The sequence below is a fragment of the Eublepharis macularius genome, chromosome 1 (genome assembly GCF_028583425.1).
Source record: "Eublepharis macularius isolate TG4126 chromosome 1, MPM_Emac_v1.0, whole genome shotgun sequence".
In the NCBI taxonomy this organism is placed as follows: domain Eukaryota; kingdom Metazoa; phylum Chordata; class Lepidosauria; order Squamata; family Eublepharidae; genus Eublepharis; species Eublepharis macularius.
The window spans coordinates 130,095,038-130,120,625 of NC_072790.1; the positions used below are offsets into that span (position 1 = coordinate 130,095,038).

General features: G+C 40.0%; 1 protein-coding gene across 2 annotated transcripts in view; it reads right to left on the bottom strand.

Moving 5' to 3' along the window:
• Positions 1-25,588, bottom strand: part of SYNE1 (spectrin repeat containing nuclear envelope protein 1) — a 471,821-nt gene that overhangs the window by 21,286 nt on the left and 424,947 nt on the right. For both annotated transcript variants that reach the window (XM_055002895.1, XM_055002961.1), the window contains 12 exons: positions 22,408-22,590; positions 22,101-22,238; positions 20,666-20,857; positions 19,575-19,899; positions 12,486-12,628; positions 11,830-11,956; positions 9,516-9,727; positions 8,452-8,652; positions 7,863-7,991; positions 7,074-7,286; positions 6,334-6,426; positions 412-470 (listed from right to left, as the gene is read on the bottom strand). In XM_055002895.1, coding sequence (XP_054858870.1) covers positions 412-470; positions 6,334-6,426; positions 7,074-7,286; positions 7,863-7,991; positions 8,452-8,652; positions 9,516-9,727; positions 11,830-11,956; positions 12,486-12,628; positions 19,575-19,899; positions 20,666-20,857; positions 22,101-22,238; positions 22,408-22,590 — 2,015 coding nt within the window. The remainder of the gene's footprint in view (positions 1-411; positions 471-6,333; positions 6,427-7,073; positions 7,287-7,862; positions 7,992-8,451; positions 8,653-9,515; positions 9,728-11,829; positions 11,957-12,485; positions 12,629-19,574; positions 19,900-20,665; positions 20,858-22,100; positions 22,239-22,407; positions 22,591-25,588) is intronic.

Sequence of the window (25,588 nt, forward strand, 5' to 3'; positions counted from 1 at the left end):
GGTTCATATTTCGGTTCGTGCCCATCTCTTCCTGCTATAATTTAATATCTAGAAACAAAGAGGATGATAAAAGCCTTTGCCACAGATCGAAGAGCAGCTGAAAACAGTTTCTTTATGGAAATATCATGAATGTATTGCTAACATCCATATGATCAAATGCCTTTAACTAATTTAAATGTAAATTCTTAATCAGAAGCAAAAGTTGTATACTACAGAGTTATCAATACTTCTGTTTCTAAAAATATTTTCACTTGCATAAATTGATTTTTTGCAGGAGAAAGTCTATATGAACAGATTAATGTCTCTCTCTCTGGCAGATTAAATGTGGACAGGCACATCCACTGGCTGGGCAGTTTCCATCATCCTCTTGGAATTCTAGAACAGAGTGAAGAAACCATGAGAATAAGGTACCTGCTATGTGGACTGCTGACAGAGGGTCCAGGCTGTGATACACTACATTTGCCTCGTGGCTGTTTGCAATGAACAGGGGTAAAGAAAGAAGAATGTTCAGTCCAGGCAAATAAAGACAAGCTACTGATGAAAATAAATTAAAAAAGTGCAGCAAAGGAAACAAAAAATCAAATGAATTAATTACCATGAATCAAGGAAACTGGCTTTTCTGATCCAAGCTAAATGTGAAATTAATTTGAACATTCAACATGAATTTAAAAATGACACATTAGTCAATAAAATGGAACACAGAAAGTGCAATGCATTTAACAAAACCTTATGAAATACATATTATGCAACTTGTAGTATAAATTCATGTTTATCTATTCTTGTTTTACACCTACAATTTTAAAAGTCAGCAACTGTGGATTTATGGGTAGCCTTCGTCCAGTCACTATTTCTCAGCCTAATCTACTTAACCTTCATCCAGTCATTATTTCTCAGCTAAACCTATTTAACAGGGTTGTTGTGAAGGTAAGATGAAAAGAAGCTTGAAGGCAGCATAAAAATGTGGGGAATAATAATAAGTGACAGGAGTGCTATGTGCAAAAGGACTACCTAAACACCTAAGTGACAGTGGCAAAGACAGGATAACAACTGGCCAGTTGCAAACAGCTGCAATACTTGGAACATGCCACATACTAAGGTAATACCTCTCTGGTTCCTAGATTCTTGGATAAAATCCAAGTCAGGGAAGGACCAAAAATTCCAACTGGTGGACTGTAGAAAATAAAGTTAATAATAATATCATGATGGTTGTTGTGGGTTTTCCGGGCTGTATTGCCGTGGTCTTGGCATTGTAGTTCCTGACGTTTCGCCAGCAGCTGTGGCTGGCATCTTCAGAGGTGTAGCACCAAAAGACAGAGATCTCTCAGTGTCACAGTGTGGAAAAGATGTAGGTCATTTGTATCTACTCAGGAGGGGTGGGGTTGAGCTGAGTCATCCTGTAAGAGTTTCCCAGGGTGTGGAATGCTAATGGCGGGAGGCTTCACTGTATCCTGAGGAGGTTCTTTTGCATATGGATTGGTACTTGATGTGCTAATCTTCTCTGCAGGGCTATTGTCGGGGATAGAATGTTTTGTTAGCCTGGTGTTTTTCAGAACTGGCAACCATGCTCGGTTCATTCTTAAGGTTTCTTCTTTCCTGTTGAAGTTTTGCTTATGCTTGTGAATTTCAATGGCTTTCCTGTGCAGTCTGACAAAGTAGTTGGAAGTGTTGTCCAGTATTTTGGTGTCCTGGAATAAGATACTGTGCCCTGTTTGAGTTAGGCTATGTTCAGCCACTGCTGATTTTTCAGGTTGTCCAAGTCTGCAGTGACTATCATGTTCTTTTATTCTTGTCTGGATGCTACGCTTTGTGGTCCCGATGTAAACTTGTCCACAGCTGCAGGGTATACGGTATACTCCTGCAGAGGTGAGGGGGTCTCTACTGTCTTTTGCTGATCGTAGCATCTGTTGTATTTTTCGGGTGGGTCTGAATACTGCTTGAAGGTTATGCTTTTTCATAAGCTTTCCCATCTGATCAGTAATTCCTTTGATATATGGCAAAAACACTTTTCCTGTGGGAGACTGTTTTTCTTTGGTTGTTTGCTTCATCCTGGGTTTGATTGCTCTTCGGATTTCATTTCTGGAGTAGCCATTTGCCTGAAGTGCGTGGTTTAGATGATTAATTTCCTCATTTAGCAAGTGCGGCTCACATATCCGTCTTGCACGATCCACTAATGTTTTCATTATGCCTCTTTTCTGTCGGGGATGGTGATTGGAGTTTTTGTGTAGGTACCGATCAGTTTGAGTTGGTTTCCTGTAGACCTTGTGACCTAACTGAAAGTTTGCTTTGCGGATGACCCAGGTATCCAGGAATGGGAGTTTTCCCTCGATTTCTTTTCTCCATCGAGGGAAAACTCCCATTCCTGGATACCTGGGTCATCCGCAAAGCAAACTTTCAGTTAGGTCACAAGGTCTACAGGAAACCAACTCACACTGATCGGTACCTACACAAAAACTCCAATCACCATCCCCGACAGAAAAGAGGCATAATGAAAACATTAGTGGATCGTGCAAGACGGATATGTGAGCCGCACTTGCTAAATGAGGAAATTAATCATCTAAACCACGCACTTCAGGCAAATGGCTACTCCAGAAATGAAATCCGAAGAGCAATCAAACCCAGGATGAAGCAAACAACCAAAGAAAAACAGTCTCCCACAGGAAAAGTGTTTTTGCCATATATCAAAGGAATTACTGATCAGATGGGAAAGCTTATGAAAAAGCATAACCTTCAAGCAGTATTCAGACCCACCCGAAAAATACAACAGATGCTACGATCAGCAAAAGACAGTAGAGACCCCCTCACCTCTGCAGGAGTATACCGTATACCCTGCAGCTGTGGACAAGTTTACATCGGGACCACAAAGCGTAGCATCCAGACAAGAATAAAAGAACATGATAGTCACTGCAGACTTGGACAACCTGAAAAATCAGCAGTGGCTGAACATAGCCTAACTCAAACAGGGCACAGTATCTTATTCCAGGACACCAAAATACTGGACAACACTTCCAACTACTTTGTCAGACTGCACAGGGAAGCCATTGAAATTCACAAGCATAAGCAAAACTTCAACAGGAAAGAAGAAACCTTAAGAATGAACCGAGCATGGTTGCCAGTTCTGAAAAACACCAGGCTAACAAAACATTCTATCCCCGACAATAGCCCTGCAGAGAAGATTAGCACATCAAGTACCAATCCATATGCAAAAGAACCTCCTCAGGATACAGTGAAGCCTCCCGCCATTAGCATTCCACACCCTGGGAAACTCTTACAGGATGACTCAGCTCAACCCCACCCCTCCTGAGTAGATACAAATGACCTACATCTTTTCCACACTGTGACACTGAGAGATCTCTGTCTTTTGGTGCTACACCTCTGAAGATGCCAGCCACAGCTGCTGGCGAAACGTCAGGAACTACAATGCCAAGACCACGGCAATACAGCCCGGAAAACCCACAACAACCATCGTTCTCCGGCCGTGAAAGCCTTCGACAATACAATAATATCATGCTGCCAAATGTCATGCTTCTCATTATTAATGTATCTTAGAATAGTCTACTGATCACAGAAGACATGCAGAAGATGGGTAAAATAACTTGTGTGTGGAAGCTGCTCAGTGCTACAGGTTAGCAACATGAGAAAATGCCTGCATCACAGGCAGAACCTCCAGATGGCCACTGGAAGTGCTGCAGAAATGATGCTTATGAAAAAGGGATTCTGCGTAAAAGTCCACAATAGGGGGCTACTGCCATGTTGATGTAATTTCAGCTCACTTACCAATGACTGTCATTATGGCACTGTTCTAAATAACGATAAACCATGGTTTATTACTATGGGAATGAGCATTAGAATCCTCAGTGTCATGCACCTCCATGCAAAGTCACTTAATGAAAGACTTCCAGATTAATGGAGTGCCATAGTTTGTCATTGCATCCAAATCTGATTCGCATTCTTCCTTTCAGACCAGGATTCCAAATCAAGTAATGACAAAGTATCCTTTGCCACACATCCAGAAGACTGTCATAAGTGGCTGCATATAAGGAGAAGATGGGAGTGCAAGAGCATGAGGATTTCTTAGGCAGCAGGTCAGCCACTCTCTGGTTTGGCTTTAACATTTGAATTATTAATGTGTAGAGCTTCCCTTAGTCTTAACTACATGACAAAATATGTTCTTAGTTCATTTCATAAGAGTAACAGAGCTATTTGTTTTTGTTATTACCTAATTTTTGTTTATTTTCAATTATATGGTTGGAATTCAGAAACTAGCTGGGAAGAAATATCTGCTGAACAAAGGAGTTTGGGCCTTAAGAAACCATACATCTCATAGTTCATACAAAGACTGTAGATGATAAAAACCAATAATGTATACCAACAAAAGAGTGTTGAGTTAGGGATGACAAAACTCAGACTTAAATATTAAGATGGAGCTTCCTGATTTAGTGACTGTTCGAAGCTTCCTATAGTAAATCACCTTTTCTTTTCTCCAATTCATCAGCCATATTTATGACACCATGTTATATAAGTATGTCTATTGTTAAAAATGAAAATAATGACCCACAAAACAAAACTGTAATAATTTATGTTGCTCTCTTCTCTTGAAAAGCCAGTGTTCCTTTACATTCTCAAACTAGGATCTAAAAGAAACGAGTGAATGTAGTAAAATCAATTCCAAGAGGTTGTAAAGGTCTTAAGGATAGAACTCAGACATTTTATAAGAGTGCAAATGAAAATTGACAGTTTTCTAAAAGCTAAGGAAAGCTGAACCATAATTAAATTAAAATAAATAAAAAAGGAATGAAAACCCAGTTCTATACAGGGCTCAAAGTGAGAAATAGCATACTGTATGGCATGCTGACTGGCTTGTATTATATTCTAGTACAGCAGTCTTTCACCTTTCCAGACTCAGGACATGCCTTTTAATCCACAAGTGGCAGTTAGGACTCTCTGAACAGTAAGGCTGTGACAACATCACATGACAAGAAGAGGATGATCCAGAGTAAAAGAATCTGTCCCTACTATAAAGGGATCCTTTCCACTGTGGTGACTTCACCTTACCATCCTGTTGTTCTCTTTAACACGTGTGCAAAGAGACGCAGGAGGAATGTTGACCACTCTCTCTACGTATGTGCCTGAACAGCAGTTTGTTTCCAAAAGCAATAAAAAAGTCAGCTCTTTAGGGACTTCTGACCCACTTGAGGTCCTGGCACCATGGGTTGAAGACCATGGTTCTTTAGTAGTATGACAAAGGTGGCACTCTGCATTAGTGCCAAAAAAAAAATCAGAAGGGAAGGAGTACAGGAGAGCTACTACAGCACTGATATCAATGAATGTTTTGGTATTTTGTTCTTCTTCAGAAAAAAAAAACCCTGCCTCCTTCAGTAGTCAGTGTGTTATATTTATATCAAGAAATTGTTGTCTTGGAAATGAAAACAATTTGTTTTCTCAGTTTGTAGCAAAGCAAGTTGTTTTCATTGTTGCAAAGCAGATAAATTTTATCATAAGTAAGAGCAGTGCAACTCAAAGCATGCATATGTTGAACTTGTAGACAAATGAAATTGTTTTTGTTCTCTCACCCAGGACATCTTCCCTTTTCTTTCTCATCTATATCCCATTGATATGCAGCAGCACTCTGTCATGTTTCCAGATTAGGCAATGTTGCCATACTGTGACCCCGTTGCCTTCAGCCCTCTTTTGCCTGATTTGTATTGTGCCCTTGCTGTGTCAGAGGTCACTTGTGTTAGTGCTGTGCTACGTGGCAATCAGCTTGTGCTCCAGCAGCTTTAAATGCAGTGCTGGCAATTTCCATGCCATACTTGCTATATGAAATGGTACTCTCACAGGGCTCCGTTTCAAACAGCCACCCAAGCAGCTGAGTGCATGAAGGAATCAGGCCTAAGAAGTTGCACCATCAAGTCCTACTATCATCCAGGTTTATCTCTTATGGTAAATAAAGTTTTGTTATTGAGATTCTTGATGAAGCACCCAACAAAGAGAGCAGAGCAATAGGTTCTAACAGCTATGGAGTAAAACCAGATGTGTTATGTTTCTTTCCCTAGAATACAATACAGTAAAGACAACATACCATATCATGATACACTTGCCACACTTTGAGTCCTGTTTTTTAAATATATATATATATATATGTAGCATTTTATTATTCAGATTTCATGCAGGGAAAAAGATGCAGAAGGATTTGGGAAGCAGCATTTTGGAGGGAAAATTCTTCTGGGTTTGTGCCTTTTTCTGGTCTATGATACAGTGTAAACCTTTCACCTGGCTACAGCTACCTGGTACTACAACCCAAGACCTGGCAGAATGTGTCTAGTATGACATTACCGTTCTCTGTCTGCTTGGAGTACTCCTTCCAGATACTGGACTGAGAGATCCTGAAGTGTCCAGCTCATCCACTGATGACCAGGAGGACAAGTCCTAAGGTTTAGTATCAACAAAGATTAGAAAGGGCATGAACCATCTTTTAAGAAAAAAATGTCGATAAAAGGATTGGCGGGGGGGGGTAAAGGACAAAAAGGGAAATTTAACTGCAGGCAATCTGGGGTCACAGTTACTACAGGTTATACAATGCAACTTGTGAAGACATGCAAGCAAGAACTCTACCTTGCTTTGGTAAAGGAAGTATTATTTCTGGCCAAGTCAAGATTAAGTAAACAGTTTCTCTTTATTGATATTAAAGGTAAGAGGTGTTATGTACTCAATAAAAATATCCCACTTGAATTGCAGATTTTATTTCTGCAGACAGAGGTATACCAGACAAATTGAAAAGTGATCACATTTTTTGTACAGTACAATTTTTAGGAGGAACTGAAGCAGAATGGCTGTGTGCAACAGCCAGCTTTAAACCAGACGTTCAAGAATTGAGGCAGATGTATGTTAATTTTCTTCACATGTCAGATATGACTATGGATTCTACAGCTATGTGTGCAAACATAAAACATTTTGCCAAAAATATTTACATTTATATTGTAGCTAAATAGCAAGATGTACTTTTAAGTTTCAAAGGAATGAATATATGAGATGGAAAATACATATCCACCATGGGACATAAGAGAATGACTCACCAGCTGACTGCTTGAAATATCAAGGGTTTTCTCTAAGTCCTTAATGTGATGTGTGACCTCTTTCAGGAGAAGTTTAAGTTTGTTTCCAATGACATGGACCTTCTCTTTGGCTTCCAGACAATCCTTGCCTTCAGCATTGACTAGGAGTTGGCAGGACATATCTTGAAGAGATGCCACTTTCAGCTGGGATTCTAACAGCTCACGTCGGATTTGCTGTTAGAAAGAAAAAAAACATACCAGTAGTAGAGGTGGGCATGGACCGGAAAATGGACCAAAATTTTGCATGGACCTGGCCGGTTCGACATTTGTGAACTGGCGCATCATGGGAGGCTGGTTTTCCATGGACCCACAGACTTTTCATTGGTCCATAGGTCTGTGATCCGTTAAAGTCTCCTGGCACCACTGGCAAGTAGCGCTGGGAGTGCTTTAACATTTAAATCTCCCCTTGCTCTGGCTGACTGGTGGCCTGCCGATCAGCTGGAGCAGGGGGAGTTAGAGTGCTCCCAGCACCACTCCCAATGCCATGGGACAGCTGGAGTTTAAAGGGCCCTTTCCCTGGCCCTTTAGACTTCAGCTGGCCCCAGAAAGAGCCTTTTCCTTGCTGCACAAGAGGCAGGGAAAGGGCCCTTTAAAAGCCAGCTGGCTTTTAACTGACAGATTGTAATAGAATCCCCAGTAAACAAACAGGAAAGATTAGGCACACAATATACATTCTAATTTCCTTTTATGGTCCTACTTTTCTCTTCCAGGAAGCCTGTTCTGGTGTTTATTAAGACAAAATTACTGTACCATCAGCAGTCTGTGATGATCCTGCAGGGTATCAGAATCCAAGTTTGGACTGATAGGCAGGATCTCATTTTTCCTCCTGTCAATATTTTCCAGCCATAGCAGCAATCCATGGCTCATCTCATGGAAATCCTAGAGGAGACAGGCAAGGGATTAAGTTTTCTATAACAACAGGGCAAACTCTTGATTATCTTTTTAATGTCCTTAACAGATACACGTGAGCCAGATATAGCCATTGACATACAACTGATCCAGAAATGTTTGTATGCCATTTTGAACTAGTTTCCACTACTGAAAATCTTTCCTCAATGCTATACTGACAGCATAAAGAGGGGAAATGCAAAATGCAGATTTCAGTAAGAAATTTAGGAAATGTACAACAGATTTCACCCATGACTCAGAAGCTGTATAAAAGTTAAAACTTTTATGAATGAAAAATGGTTGCATGCTTGTCTGTGCTTTCTGTCTGATATAGTCAAAGAAGGATGTGATAATTCATTAAAGTCAGTCATTTAGGATAATGAATACAATTGGCTCCACAATGTCTCCCAGGTGTCCCATGGGAATGATTTTCTCATGGACCAAAACAGACCTGACATTGCATCAGAGCATTCTGTAGTGAACAGCGCCACTCTTCTAACATAGTGCATACATGATCCCAGCGCATGTTCATCTGAGATAGCCGTTCCTGTAGCTTCTTATTTTCTTCACTATCAGACTGCATAAATTCCGAGCTGCACAAGTTGATTGACAAAATGATGGCTTTGCGGTTATCAACAGCCTTTTGTAGCTCCTGAGGAATGCAAGGTATAAAGGGAAAGTTTGATATAGGAAGCATGTTAGGGAGTTCAAGAAGAAACTAGTTCTACTATCTCTCTCTTAACATTTAAAGACATTTTCTAAGATTACTAGTTCTTCCCTATGTTTAAGCGAGAAGGGTTTTGTTTTTTGCATCAGAATTCTAACTTTAGCAATTGGTTTATAAATAAGGACCACATCCTCAACTTCTTCCCTCTCAAAACCCCTGTTAATGGAAACAGAATTGGCTGGGGTCCTTTTTAAGCATTCTTTAGAGTCCCTCAGAATCCTATACATCAAAACATGGTACTGTTTAACTGTGTTGCTTCCATGTAGGAAAACTACATATATATTATAATGTGCGAAAAATACATAATGCACACTTTGCTCTTTGTATACGGGAGGAAACCATAACTGTTTTCAAATTTACACTCCATGTACATGCAATGATATAGAATGTGTATGTTGGCCACAGACTGCAGTGCACAAATGGTTTTCTTCAGAGAAGTCATATCCATGTAAAAGGGGGGTGGGTGATTTTTGATGATTCTGCCCTACGGTGGCAGCCCAAAATGCTCCCCTGAATTGCTGCTCCTAGGATAATATAAGCAATGTGCTTATTTTCGCTTTTTCATGCTTTGAATTTAGGTGACGTGAGATGCGATGCCACCTCCTTGTAATGCTCACAGTACACACACAGAGACTAGCTTCCTACTTTTTAAACACCTGTTAAAATTTTTAATTATTTGTTTTTATCTTACATTCTGAGACATGTAGGATATAGAGAAACATACCCCCTTACAACAATAAATCCAGTTCGGAAGATAACACAAACATGAGTTAGGAATTAGAACTTACTTTTAGTTTTTTAATCTGGAGCTCAATTGTCTGTATATCTGTGCTGAGATCAAGGCAATTCAGCTGTTCAAGCTCCTCTTCAGTTTTTCCTAGCCAAATCCAGATGTTGTTTAGATCAGAACTGAATTGCTGCCACTGCTGAAGATTCTGCTTCATCCTTAGTTCCTTACTTAAGGCCTGGGCCTGGATTAACTCCCATCGATCAATCACACCTAATGGGAGATCCATATATAAAAAAGCCAGTTCTCAACATTCTTTCTTACTCTCCTAATGATCTGCTATACTCTAGCATGACTGCCATCTTGAAGTTGCACAGTACTAAGCCTGTTGACTTTAATGGGCTCAGTGAGAATGATGTAAGTCTGCTTAGGATGGCACTACAGAATCCAGTGTAGGGCTTTGCAGATAAAATTGATTTTTAATGACTGGAATGACAGGCATAAGTTTTGTTCCACCACATGGTGCTCGTAAGTGCTCCTCTTTACTTTCCCCCATTTATGCTACATGTTGTGATGGGGACAAAAATCTGCCCTCAATGCTGACACCAAATAGACATCCCACCACTGATAGGGACACCAATGAGGGGAACAACTTATTTCTATATGCAAGAATTTAGCCACCTTTAAACAGGATCTTTGGAAAGAGATATACTGCACCTCCTGGTATCCTTCTAACATACAACCATAGGGGACCAGCTTTTTGCTAGTGCTATAGAGACATGAAAGTTAACATATAGGTATTGTGATTTATGCACTTTTTACTGACCTAATTAGTTGAGTAACAGTCCTAGCAAGACAGTCCCAACTCTCAAAGAACAAGTGGAACTGTGGTAAGTTTACCAGAAAATCCAATAATATGCATCAGTTGTTGTTCTCATATGATAAACTAGCTAATGAAAGGGATTAACAATAGGCTGTTTTCATTAAGGACTGCTGTGAAGTTTCATAAATGCAAACTAGTCTGAGAATTTTCCACTGGCTTCAGTGAACTGTGACCCCATCATTAAAGAAAAGTTCCAAGATCCAAGGAGGCTTCTAGTAAACCACTCATTAATCATTTCCAATGTTAGTGAAAGAGGCCTTTTAAATTTTTTAACTTGAACCATTCCTGTAATGGGAAAGGATGCAGTCTTCCCAGGGCCAAGCTACACATGATTTGGGAGATTTATGATTATAATCTCCTGTGTTTTTTTAAAGGCAAAAAAGCAGTTGTACGTGTGCATGTTTGTGTATTCTTTTTTGGAGTGGGGTTGCTATGCTAGGATAAGATGGGGGTTAACCCTTTACTTTTGTACATTTTCTAGATGAAAATGATTCCTTGTCCACAGCTGCTATTTGTCCTGTTAGGGAAAATATGCAGGTAAGAAATATATGTATCAGGTCCCCAACACCATGAGGGGTCACCATAAATTGGTTGTGACTTGACAGCACATCATCATCGTCATCATCATCATCTAGCATTAAGGAATAAGTCCCATACTGCATATACACAGCACTCAAATCCAAGATGAAATTCTGCACTCAGAGGATACTCCCATCTTCATGTCAGGAGCAAACATGAACTTCATTACTGTGGGCTGCTGCTTGCCTTCCTCCGGTGCTAGCAGGCAGTACCCTAAATCTGCTGTCCTCCTGTGCTCAACCTTTGCAGCTCTGTCCTGGAAGGACTGTGACAAAAACACCCACAGACTGGGGAACAAGTAGTTTATTACCCTCCTTGCTGGAGGCAGTGATAGTATTTTCAGTGATATGTTTATTGTTTGTGACATTTTGTCCCTTATTAATACGTTATAATGTGTATGATAACAATACAATATAAGTAGTTCAGTGTTTTCAGTGTTACACAGCTTAACATTCTATACAAATCTGCAGCTAGTCCTGTAGTGATTTTATCAGGTTGTTTGTATCCAAGTAACACACTTGTTTTTGTATACTAAATATTGTGTTTTCTACTCCCCCCTGCATCTCTTGGATGACAAAAAAAATTTACATGGGGTAAAGCAGTATAGGGTGAAGCTATTTGCAACTTTCTGGTATTAGAAGTATTTGAAACTTTGCTTGTAGAAAATTCACAAATAGTCTATTGGTTCAATTTTAAGTTATAAAGGATGTATTTAATGTTGTTAAAGCAGTAAAATAAGTTTCGGATATGTAAGAAAGCAAGTTTCCAGAAATGTTATGTTTTTACGTGGGACTCAAGAAAGTGTTGCTATCCAAGTTTGAGAGTGATATTATGTGCTTCCATGGTCCAGTGCTGCATATCATTAACACTTGTTTTTCTTACATTTCAAGAAGCAGGCTTGAATATTACTTACCTGCTGTTTGTGTCTCTGTGCTGTTTAGGTTAATAAATCCAGACAGTTTTTCCTCTTCTTCTTTCAATTTGTGCTCAAGCCTTCTTACTGAGTCTATACTCCCACTGCACTCACCAAGAAGTTTCATCTGTTTTTAAAACAATACCTCATTCATCTCAAATGCTGGAAAAACTATAAAAGATGCTAACATACAGCAATTTTTGTAATATTTCCTAAAGCAAGTCATTTCCATGTCTTAATGATTGGCAAACTTAATGTCTACTGTTTTAATAGCAGTTAAACACAAGAAAGGGAATGATTATAGGTGAACAATATACATTTTCTATTGTGGAGTTTTCAGAGATACTCACAAAAATATGAGAATGAAGTAACTTACATTGAGACAACACTTTGCTTTTGCCAGGATCTGCAGGAACCAGTTAAATGTCAGGGCCACTTCACACTACATCTTTTAGTGAGAAGTAGATTGTTGAGCAAGCACTAAGTCTATAGTCAAAAAGTTATTCATCAGGTCCAGGATCTAAAGAGCTACTGTTAGGCACACCTAATATAGTTTTAGGTTCCAGATTGTTTTTGCTATTATAATGTTACTTCTGTAACATACACATTGTTATTTTACATTTAACTATTAGGTAACAACCCTCATATATACTTACGTATCCTTTATAACTGGAATCTAGCTCTGGTCCTGTTGGTGTTTTACTGCGTATAATGTTTTCAGTTTGCTGTATTTGGAAACGACTGGTGTCTAAGGCCTTGTCAAGCTGCCGGATATGTTTTTCCAAGGAACTTGGTTCTCCTGCAGCATGTATACAAGAGCAAATAAAACAACACACTGAGATACTGAAAATGGAGCAGACAGAAAAACAGAGGTGCTAATTAGAAAGCATGACAAAGGTTGATTGCAGTGACATGTCTATGACAAATTAAATTTGTAATTAACTTTCAAGTGTGTAAACTACTGTTTGGGGTTGGATGATTTTCAGGGGAATATGTGCTGACCATCAAGAGGTTTACGATAATCTAAGAAATTCATTCTCTAGAAATAATTCTGGAAGACCAATTCAGTACTTTGTACATTTGTGCAGCCTCAGATACTTCTTCAATGTTTTTGGTAAATCATACTGTTTATTACTATACTTCTACAGAAAAACTTCATGAAAGGCTTTATTTCATGTTTCCTGCATTTGGTAGTTTCAGAATTTAAAAATAAATTACAGTGATCACTACCTTTTTTTCAAACTGCAAGACCAACAGTTACACTCACTCTAAGTGTCAGTCTTCCCTAGGAGTATTGCTAGGTTTCTAGCAAACAAGGAAGATATGGAGCCAGAATCTATGGTTATTTAGAAGCAATGGAATGTTTCAGATTCTTTGAGAAGGAGATTAAAGGCAGCAAAGAAACCAAAGAAAAAATATTTTGCTACAGCAAAGGCGGTAAGATCACAAGTTTATCTCCATTAAAGCAACTTTTAACTTCCTTGTCTCCTCAAAAATATTTTTGAGATGATTCTTCACTTGGTCTTCATACTAAAGAAACCATAAACTGTGTAATATTGCAGTAATTCAAACTGTGCAAAAGGGTCAGAAAATGCAGTGAGACTATGGATGTCAGACTGCTTTGAAATCTCCATGTCTGCAAAAGTAAAAAATACAATTGAAATTGACTGCTTAGTAATGTTATTATCAGTCTTCTTTGCCAGACACCAAATGTCTCAGAAAGAGAATCAACCAAAAGCATTACTTTAATGGACACAGACCTTTTAAACAAAGATTCATGAAATTAAACATACAATTATCCTTTGAAAAGAGTTTGAGAATCTAAGTGCACCAACTGATTTTCAAACAATAAACAGGGACCTAAAAGGTCAACGAGAGATCCACAGTGTGGTCAGAGGAGTGGACTTAGACCAGAGTATAAATCCTTGTTCAGCTCATGAAGCTCACTGAGTGATCTTGACTTAGTCACTCTGTTTTAGCACAATCATCTCACAAATCTGTTGTGAGGATATAATGGAAGAAAGGAAAACTATGTATGCCACCATGAGCTCCTTAAAGGATGAAATAAAAATATGACTGAATAATGCAATAAAAGACCAGCACTGGCTACTTGAGTCAGGTCAAATGTCCAAGCTCCATCTTGCATTGGGTTGTGCTTCCAATGGTAAAAATTTGCTGTAAACAGCACATCAGGAGGGGACAGCCAAAGACAGGGCTATGCGTGTGCTTGTGAAAGAAAGAAAACTGATTGCAGCCTATGCTATTAAGGGTGTGTGATCTGGGTCTGGGAACCAGATGAAAAAGCTGGATTTTTGCTGAGAAAGGGAAGGGGGGGGAGTGGCCAACCTGTGCAGAGCCTCTCCTTCTCTGGCCAATAAAATTCTCAGCAAAGAAGAGAACCTTTTTCAAATTGCCCTTCAAGAGTTAAAAAAGCAGGCTTGCCTCAGAGTAGTCTCAATTCTGTGGGGTCTGGCCTTGGACAGATTCTGCTGCTGCTGGCTTTCTCTGGTCTGGCCTGCTTTGCCTTTTGGTTTTACCTGTGGATTTGCTTCCCACTGGACTGTTGCCTTGAGGAAGAGACCCAAGTTTGATGGAGGACTTTGAGAGTTGTAGTCTCACTGGTTTTTCTTGTCTTTTGTGGGAGAGGGGTTAGCTTGGTATCTGGGATGGACAGAGGAGAGGGGCTAAAGGATAAGTTTATCTTTTTTAAAAAGGCTTTTGTTTTAGTGTGTGGAGTGTTTTGGCTTTTACCAAATTGTTTGCTTGAACTTTGGTGCTAGTGCTCCACTACAGTTGCTGTTCATTTTTGCTGATTCTTCTTCTTGGGTGTGTGTGTGTGTGTGTCTGTTTTCTCCTATTGTTCCTGCCTTGCATGGTGGATTAAAGGCAAGAGAGAGTAGTTCCTACTGCTTGCCATTTTTGAGAGAATTGCTCTTTTTGTGTGTGGGGAAATAGGGTCTCTTGCAGTTGGTTTTGTTTGCCATACTCTTCTGATTTAAAGGCAAGAAGTGCTGCTTGCTATTACTGTGATTTCTGTTCTAGTTTTTTTAGGGGTGGGATTTCTTTTCACCCAGAGGCGTGTTGTTCTGTGCTCCTTTTTTGTTTTTGCCGCGAGTGGAATTTTGGTGCATTCCTGTTGGCTAGTCCAGAAAAAGGCTTCTTAACATAGGCTAGTTGTAGGTCTTGTTAACAAGAAAAAATTAAAATTAGCTTATAGGGACCAACAGAGTTTCCCCATTGACAGGCTTGTGTATTAAGAAGGGTTCAGGTATGTTCCAGTCAAATAGATATAAAGGCTGCCCACAGAGACATATTAAATTAGGCTGCTGTCCACCTTTGCTCTGGCTCACTTGGCGCTGCTGAAGCCAGGCCAGGCACTTTAGAAGTATTGTTTGTATAGGTTGGCCTGTAGTCTGGGACAAGTGAAGGAGAGGTGCTTGATTCCTAGAGAGGAATTAAGCTTCTTGTCAGTGTAAGTTAATTCTGTGTACCTAAATAAGGCTTTTAAAAAAGTGATTTTTCCAACTCCAAGTTAGAGACCAAACCATTAGCAAGCTTTTAGAGTAGGTACTAGTTAGAGAGTAGCTTAAAAAAAACTCTTTTTGGCTAAGTGTTTTGAGGGGGCTAGTAAATTTTGGGGGGGTTAGTGTGTCAGTGTGAGTGAGTATAGCACAGTACAGCCAAGTTAAACAGTACCAGGGAGGCAGAATGAGTGAGAGTAGAGAGGGGTCCTAGTAGAAAGGTGGAGAGCCAGAGACGGAGAATAAGGACTGAGCTACAGGAGAAATGACAAAGTGTATGCCTCTTGGCCTGATGATAGCGACAATGAGTAGCCACAGGATAACTCCCAACCAGCTGGCTGCTGACATGACCTTGTAGCAGGCAGCTATAAAACCTAGCCAAGGAAATCTCTTAGACGTGGGAGTAACAAGTCACAATCTCTGACTTGGTGACTGCTGCATTGGATTTTGCCTTGTTCCTGAGACTCTCCGGAATCAGTCCCTAGCCCTGGAACCCACCCATGGATGACTCTTGGAACTCCACACCTTGCGATTCAGACTGACTCTTGAACTAGATGATTGACGGCTTTCAGTCTCTGTGCTTTGACCAAGGATGGAACCTTTGACTACGTTGCTTACGTTGGTGCTCTGACCTAGAACCGGACCTTTGAAAATGCTGCTTATGTTGGTGCTCTTATGTACTGATGGCGCAACCAGGGCTGGCACGCCCATTGAGGCAGGTCCGGCCCCTGCCTCAAGTGCTGAGGTGCCAAAGGGGGCGCCGGGGGCAGGGGCATGTGCCACAGAGCTGGCATGCCTGGCTCACAGCTGCTGCAGCCTGTCAGCCCTCCTGCCCGGTGCTGCTGCCACCATCGCTAACACATGCCCCCAGCTAGGCACAGCAGCCGCAGGCCAGGCATGGCAGGCATCCGGGGCAGCATGCAGAACCTCCCCAGACACCCGCCGTGCCCGACTGGGAGTGCACGCAGCCTCTGTGCGCCATCCCAGCTGCCTGCCAGCCAATGGGGCCAGCTTGCTGCTTGATGACATCGCACACAGTGATGTCATCACGCAGTCCGGGGGGCATGCATGCACACACTCTGTGCACGTGCGTGTAGGGGCAGCCTTGGGCGCCAGAAACCCTGGCGCCACCCCTGGACGCAACACATACCACCCTGGCCCAACCACGACATCAAGCATCTCTGATGGCAATGACTGTTTGGGGTGGCACTAATGTGCTAAGAGAGGGGATCCAGAGGGCAACACTTGGAAAATCACCAAGGCCTTTTTTTCATGGTTGAGGATATCGGCTTCTGCAGGCTACTTAAGAAGTCTGTCCTTGGTACACACACCTTGCTTGCACCATGCTGACCAGGACTGCCAGAAGCAGGTTAGGACAGGAGTGTTGGAGCATCACCTGATTGATGATGTTGTCACTTGCTGGAACTCCAATCATGCCATGCTCGAGTATTTGGTGGAGAAGCAGGCCTCCTTCATGCTGTGGTTCTCAGAGGGTAACACTTGGAGGGGGAAGAGAGAGTTCAGCTAAGAGGACTGGCTGACCGTCTTCCAGACGGCGGAGGTCCTTAGGCCATTTAAGAAATTCACTGTAGTGGTCTCATCTGACACAGCAACCCTGGGTCTGGCCATTCCTCTGGTGCAGATGCTTCGGACGATGATGGCCTCCTTCCTGGACGCAGACACAGGATGCGTAGACCTTGTTCCAGCCATGTGTGAGCTTGTGCGAAGGCTGCAACGAGGGATCACCTTCCAGCTGCATCCTCTCACTAAGAAGGAGCCATACATGTTGGAGACTATGTGTGACTCATGCATCAAGGGCCCCTTCACTGAGCAGACCAGGAAGCTCACCAGCTTCAGAACTCTCTCAGCAGGTGCACCCTTACAGCTGAAGGGTTGCAGTGTGTGTGGGAACCCCTTCTCGGAGGTTCCCCCCATGGCCACCTCTGAGACATCCCTGGAGATGACGTTAATCCAGTGTGTACTTAGTCCCTCTGGGAATATGAGGCACATTCGCCAGAATTTGGCAGAGGCAATGGTCAGGGACTGCCTTGTAGAGCTCTGCAAGTTGATTTCTACATGTCCTGTGAGCTCCTGGGCCAAGAAAGAGGCGTTCTGGCCAGACCTTACTCTTGAGGCTCAGAGGCTCCTCGCATACCTTCTGACGAGTGTGTAAAGTGAGTGTGTCTGTTCCCATGAGGGCAACATTGTCAACCTTCATTCTATTTTCCAGTTTATATATTATTAAGTTTGTATATGAGACTATAAAGGGGAACAATGGATTAATGTGATCCCCTTTCTAAATGTTATGTTCTTTACCAAGTGCAAAGAGGATGTTGAAAAAGTTAAGTTTATAAAGGGAAAATATTGAATGTATATTTTTGAATGCATTGGATTATATTTTTGAATATTTTGAATGCATTTGGGGGATCTTTTTGGAAGTGGGCTTTCTTATTCATTTCATGATGCTATACATTATATTTACCATGTACATAATCAATTAAGTTTGCAAATGAAGTTGTAAATGAAATTATCTATTGCAGAAAGTTTTGCTTGATGGTTACATCCTGATTTGTATTTGTATATTAATTTCAGAAAAGTTGTGGTTTTGGAAGAAGCATAACTCTTGCGAAACGGGAAACTTGCAAGCCGGTTGCCATCTCCCGCTGGGAGGTTTGGTGGTATTTTTTGACTCAATATTTATATATATCAAGCTCCAGTGCATTGTATATTTCAGTTCTACAATTTGGAACATAAAAGCTGGATTTGGTTGTTGTGGTCCCTGCGTTTTCTTTGTTTCTGCATTGACTTTGGGACGTCCCACCATTTTTTCTTTCTTTTCCCTTGGAGAGTTGAGCAATTTGTCTTCCTCAAGGTCAACTTACTGCTCTTCAATTGCCCAGCTCTGGACTTTCACAGTGAGTGAGGTGAGCCCACCTTGTGCCCTACATCGTCTGTCAGTCTGTGTTGGGGAGGTGGGGAAAAACACTCTTCCCAAAGTCAATTTTAGGTAGAAAACCAGCAGGAGGGACATTTGATCTAGTTGGCACAATGTAAAATGCACACTTCAATTTGGAATCCCAACCCCCGCCCCCCCCCCCCCCAAATGCTAGCCTAGCTGGCACACTCTTGGACCTTGGCATAAATCTGTGCAACAAATTAAGAAAAGCAGCACCAGAAACAGTCTCTTGCCACTGGAACAGGAAGATTCAGAGAGAGAGAGAGAGAGATGCTAGGGAAAGTAGGGAATGTGACACATTGTGCAAAAAGTACCACAAACCACAGAAACACTCAAAATGAAGCTAGAGAATGCTGTTGTGTATGTGCTATTCTTGCATGTAATGTTAACTTTTCTCATTGCAGGGATGGGAGAGATGGGTAGTGATGAAGGACTGCTGCAGCCTGCAGCTTGAGGCACCCTTGAGCCAATGAGAGGGGCATTGTAGACTGCAGTGCACAGAGCAGACTAAAGAGAGAGACGAGAACTTTGGTTTCCCCAAATTACCCTTCCCTCTCACTTTCATTCTGAGGCCAAGTGGGATTCATCTTATACTAAGCTACAACTGTGTTTGCTTGCCATTGCCTTGTGCTTGTGGCTGAGTACTTGCTTGGTTCTGTTCTGCGGTGTTCCCCCAATGGCCCTGGGTTCTGCCTGGCTTATCCCTTCTGTTGGGATAAGTTGCAAGCAGCATGAGTTTGGAATACCTTCCTTATGAAATTTTTCCAATATAGTTTTGATGCCAGGTAAAAACTTCCTTTTTTATCCATACCTTTCTTTGAGCGCTTTTTGGCCTGAGCCAAATCAATTCATGATACAGCTTGGTTGTGATACTAACTGGCTATTACAACTATTTCTACATTGACTTGGAGAATATTTAGTAGACTGACTTTTGTTTTAGAAGATTATTTTAAGGTGTGGCTGCTTATTTTTAAATATATTCTTACTGTTATAGTATGATTGTTGTAGATTATTGTACTGTACTGTACTGTACTATCTCCAACTGTAAGCTGACTTAAGAATCTTTAATTGAGAGAATGGGCCAGAAATATTCCAAATAAATTTGCTACATTCATTGAAAATCTGCATTTTAATCTGCAACCCTATTCCAAGCCCCAGAAAGCTTGTTAGTTGTTTGGTGACTTTACTCCTAGACATCTGAAAAATTACATCTTAAAAAATCCCTATCAGTCCATAGAAAGAGATGAAAGAAGAGTTCTTGATTATACCTGTGACACTTGCTGCTCCTCTAAGATAAGATTGTCCCTCCTCTTCTTCTTCAGATTGTAATGCCCTTGACACTGCAGTCTCCAAATCACGGCTCAGGTCATAGTCATGATCCCATTCCAAGGGGATGGAGTCCACACTAGCAGGAGTATCCCGTCCTGACCTTTCACTTCGGAGGGGCTGGGGAAGGGACAAGGAGAGGTTGGAGGAGGGATGTGGGGAGAGAATGCTATCTGCAGATTTGTCCTGCCAGTGGATGTCAGAGAGATCTGTGGATTCATCCAGATCCACTTCACGATCAGAGAGGTCATGTTCATCATCTGTAAGCTAGAAGGAAACATTAAAGAAACAATTATACCCTTCTCAGAACCACAGTGCTTCTTGCTAGGCAAATAAAACAAAAGTGTCACTGTGTAAAATTCAAGACTCATTTTGCTTTTTTAATTTTTAAATGGTTTTTTAAAAATTCATATAACATTTAATAAAATCAGCTAAAAATAAGCATGTTTAAATTCTTAGAGCTCATGTGTTTAGTTGGCTATCAGGCAATTTTTTTCCTATCCAAAACATATTATCTCCAGGCAGACAGCAAAATTATTGCAGCATTTTGGAACTGAGCTACAATAACTATAAAAAAGTCATTAACCTGGATCAGTATTGACTCTTTCTTTCAAGTTTGGAAAATCAGTATCCTTCCCCATTAGGTTGTTTTGGTTTGATTCTCAAATCATTCACACTTCCCTTCTGTAACTTTAGTCTTGGATACATAAAAGAACAATGTCTGTCTAGACAGATCTTTATTTATAGAAATACAATATAGATTCAACAGAATTTGCCATGTAGTTTATGATGGGTTTTGGAGTTTTGATCTTGCAACTTTATGCTTATGCATTTCTGAAGCTTCAGCTTATATTTTATTGGCCAACTCCGCAGAGCTTTTGCACATGGTGCAACACTACAGCTGACAGGGGAGATTAAGGTTATAAAGAACAAAATGTATAAATCTTAGTATGGTTTGAGCAATTGCATATGCAGATTTTTAATTTATTTACAATTTATAGTCTGCAAATAATTATGTAAAAATTATACATACAGGGAGACGAATTAGTTTTTTATGATAGCGTTCCACTCGGCCAAAGACTTCCTGGCAGTATCGTCGAAGCTCATCAAGCTCTTCTTCGATGACCGCTGCATCCAGGGGTTCACTTTTTTCTATCAGCTGCTCACCCTGGGCAATGATCTGCTCAATTTTGTTGCTGTTCAGTGAGATCTCCTGTTGAAAAGCCTGTAAAGCAAAGCCACATTTAAAAAAATGGTTTCCTGTACTTGTACTCCTAGACAGGTGAATATACTGAAAAAATCTTGTGTATAGCAAGCATTTGTACTATGGATATTGTGAAGAAGCACAATAACATAGAATAAGATGGCGCAACCTGAAATTCTCATGTCATGCCTTTAAAACTTCAGCTACTAAGGAAACCGATTTTTAAAAACCCCATCACTCCCTGGTTTCCTAATTAGTTTATGAGGATTTCAGAACTCCACTCTGGGTTCTGCAAAATTTAGATGGTTACTCTAGGTTACATGGAGTTGGATACAATGCAGTGTGAATGGGTGATTCTGGCTCCCTTTGAGAAATGTGCCTTTGACAGAAGAAGACAAACACTGGCTCAGTCCCAAAGTGCATAACCCATATATAAAAAGTTTTGTAGCATGCCACTTAAAGTTCAGATGCTTGGGCATGATGCTCTCAGGAGCAACACAAAGGAGTAACTTTAAGAAGGAAACACCCTTAGTCAATGTTGACTTGGTCTCCCATTTACTAGCTAATTTTCATAAAGTACCTTTCTTTTTCTCATCAGACATGGGCAAATATTTATCTTGGGACCACAGTCTCATAAAATGGCAACATTTAATGTAAAATATGTGCACAGATATAATCTACATGCATTGCTGATATAATTACTAGTACCACAGATCAGAACTAGATTTTCAGTGTGACTTCCTCAGCTTCCAGAGAGAAACTCAAATGCATAATAGTATATTAAAGTCTTCAATAGCTGTTTCAGATGTAAGTTCTCTTCTTCACATATCAGGGACTTAGGTATGGAGGGGTGGAGTTTCAAATAATATCTGCAAGATCTGTAGCAGTCTGAACAAGAATCAGGAGATTTGCAAAAGGCATCTGACCCTTCAGACGTCATGAAAACTTATGACTGTGTTGGACATTTGTTTCTTTTCTAATCACTGGTAAGGAAAGGTAATCATTGAAGCAATTCAAAGTTTACACCACTTGCTGCTATTTGTTAGGAATGCTGGTTTGTGGTAGCTTGTCAGGACAGGTATCATTGGTGTGAATTCATGTGTAGTGTACAACAAATTTTTTGTATACTATTTTCTCTTGCATTGTTTATTAAACTTGCACTGCCTGCAGAACTATATATAAAAAGTTACTTGATATTTCATAATGCTAGTTGAGCATCTCAATATTTTGTTTAGCTGCATCCCTATCAATTGTATTTATTTACCCTGAGTTGCTTTATTTTTGCTTGAACATCACACTCTGAGAAATGTTCAATGTTGGTCAACTGTAGGTCCATCTCTGTTAGCCAGACCAGAATGTTGTCACGTGCTGTCTCAAACTCTTCACGCTGGCCAATGAAATGCTGAAAAGGAGAAGATAAGGTAATGAGCTATATTCTTAGACCTTATCACTTTAATACATTGAACAGAGTTAAAACATTGATCACAATGTACCCCCCATGCACATATCACAATAAGGAATAAATGGAGCTATAAATGGAGAAGTACTATAAGCTATAAATGGAGAAGTACTTTAAGTCTGCGGAGGATCGAGGTGACTCGCTTTTGTAAGTTGTCCCATCTCTGGTTTCCTTCATGGACCATCTGCTTGAGACTACAAGAAAAGTCAGTACGGTTCTCTCGAGCCAAACGGCGATACTGTTTGTTAATCAGTTCTAGCTGAGTCAGACTTTCATGTACTTGTCGCTGAAAAGCCTACAAGAAGAGAAGCATCAAAACAGCCTATCAGAATATTGGCCTTTGAAATCATGACTATCTGTAGCATGGATTTTTTTTTGGTCAACATTCCTGAACAAGATGTGAATTATTACCAAGGCAATTACATGTGGATATAGAAGGATCATTCAAGAATAAGTGGCTTTTCATTGGTGCTTCTGTTTGTTTCAAGTGAATTTTTAATTATAAAAATATAATAAAAAAGTTTTTCATGGGCTTAGATTCCCTGCAGTTTATCCACAGGCAGAAGAATTTCTGCTTGCAAAGCTCAATTTTCTTGCTCCCCTCTCTTATGGTGTAGCAGGCCTCAAGGAAAATGTTTTATATTATATTGATTATTAACTAGTAAGTGTTATAATATTGTTCTGATTAACTAACATTTAGAAAGATTAAATAAAATCCTTCTTCAGAGTAAAATATAGCTGTCAAGTCAGCTAGATACTGTTGGAACAGGAAACCTGTAGCTCGAGAAAAGAAGAAGCATTGTGTCTCTCAGAATAGACTGCCTGAAAGATAAAACTGATGATTTAAGAGAATTTGTCTAGATTTATGCTGCACTAAGAAAAGGTCATGTCTGGGGCAATGATCTTGATGATGAGGCTAAAATATGGTAAACTGTATAACTGTATGTTGTAAGTATGTTGTAAGATTGCAGCCACAGCCAATTGTAACCGTTAGCTAGTGGGTAACCACCTTCTGTGATGTAACTGTAAGCTATGCTATATCAGAAAGGTTGCTTCCTTATACTGGAGCTCAGTTCTTTGTGGCACTAGTCACGCTGAGCTCTGCCGGCAATAAACATCATTCCTTCCTGAAAATTCTGTCTAGTCTCAATTCTTGGGAACACCGAACCCTGCTACAATGGCAGCCTGAAATCTTGTTCCTGGGGGACAGGGGCAAGAGAAACAAATATTTTCAAAGAAGGGCAAGTGTTGGTATGGTAGCTTCAGGAGTTGGAAAGGTAAGGTATAGCAGGGTATTTATATTGTAAAATAATTTACAAAACAATGAATAAGAAAAATCAAAAGTCCAAAGATTTCTTCTACAAATGGAAGTGGACCTCCTTTTATGCAAGATGGAGAATAATTAGCATTGAATCCCACCCTGCCAAAGCAGACTTGTGTATATAGCTAGCTATTTCCAAACATCTACCAATCATCAATGTTTTAAGAAGTACAGCGGGATGAAAAGGGAAGGTGTAGATAGGAAAGATCTATTCCATGAGTGGATATCTCCTTGAGAATCCGCTTTGAATCCAATCCAGTTTATTGACTGACTAAAACCAAAGCCAAGCATACAAAAATCAAATCAAGCATACAAAATAAAGTTAAGCATACAATAATACTAATGAATATAATACATAATAATACAATAATATTAATACATATAATACTAATGAGAAACAAAAATTATAAAATTATTCATCTATCTAGCTGGAGTATTAAATTCTATCCTTGAATTGCTGCATTCTAAAACAAAATAAGCTACAGGCATGGACACATTTATGACAAGCAGTGGTGTTTTGCTTTTGCTCAGATTTTTTTTTTTTGGTAATGCCTGCTAATTAAATTGAAAATTGGTAGTTGTGCGGCAAAGCCATAGCCAAGGCCAAAGTGGACTATGTAATTTGAAGCAACAAAAAACCTCAGGTTCTTATTACAAGAGCACCCTTCATGTAAAAGTTAATTAAGAATGTAAAGCAGGTAGGTAGGGGTGGGGAAGCTTTTTTAATGTGTATGAAATATTAAACATAGCTCAAAGGATAATCAGTTTCCTTTGAAAAAGAAATAAAACTTATTTGTCAGTAACACTAATAACTTAAAAACAGGCAGTCATTATGCTCAGTCAACTACAGCTGCTGTTTCACCTGTTAGCAACTTTTGTCCAGAGGAAGGACAGCTGTACATATTTTCCAGATCTCAGCTCAGTCTTACAATATGCCTTTCTTCACTGACTTCACTAGCTTCATTGAGTCTCTGGACAATAATACTATGCTATGGCATTCATGAGTGAGAACTTTCAAATGGTCTAATGCGGAATTTTCAAACCACTATAATTTTAATCTGCCCACAGCATGCAGATTAAAAATTCACACAATGGGACCAGGTAAGGAATAAGAAGATGCTTCTGCAAACCTGAGGGCTCCTTCACCTTAAACTTTTTAAAAATATACCGAGGGATGAGAAAATAAATGTACAATAGTTTGTTTTAAGATATTATCTCATGTGATCTCAGCAACAATTATGGATTATCTAACCAGATGCAAAAAAGGATAGGATTCCTATGTCTTTGAAGTTCTGTAGAATCAAACTCAGCCAAAGCAGCTTTTCTTGCTTCTGCTTCTGTTACAGTCTCTGTTCTACACCCAATCGTCCCTTCAGCCTAGTCACCCTAAATTCTTGCCCTAAAGTATCTTTTAAAGGAAAGTAGAAATACAATAGTTCCAATTTCTTTTAAAAAAATGGTTCTTGAAAAGTGCTGATACTGAGCATATTCTCTTTGTTTTCAGTAATTAAATAATTCAGCTCTCAGGTGTCTGTACAGAATGACAGGAAAGCAATTTGAAAAGAGGGTGAGATAAAAGCTATAAAAAGCTCTGGCAGAGGGACTCATGCTTTATGGGAAAATGAGTCAGCTATGAAAATAAGAGACAACTTAGATATGCTTGGTTAAATTTCATTTACTGGAATTAATTAAACATATGAATCATGATTCTTTAAAGACAGATGGAATGAATGGGCAGAAAAAATGCTGCAAGCAGTTTCAAGGAAGCATATTACTCATACATGCATATGAGTTTTTGCAGGATCAAATCCTACCTGGCCCTGAAATAGGAAGGGAAAAGAAGCACAGAAAAGAAACCTCTAAAGTTTAAAAAACCAAAGGAGAAATGAGTATTTGGGATTGGGATTATTCATCTTTGGAGCCATTCTCTTTGTAATATGATAGAAAATTGACAGTTTTGAAATATAAAAAA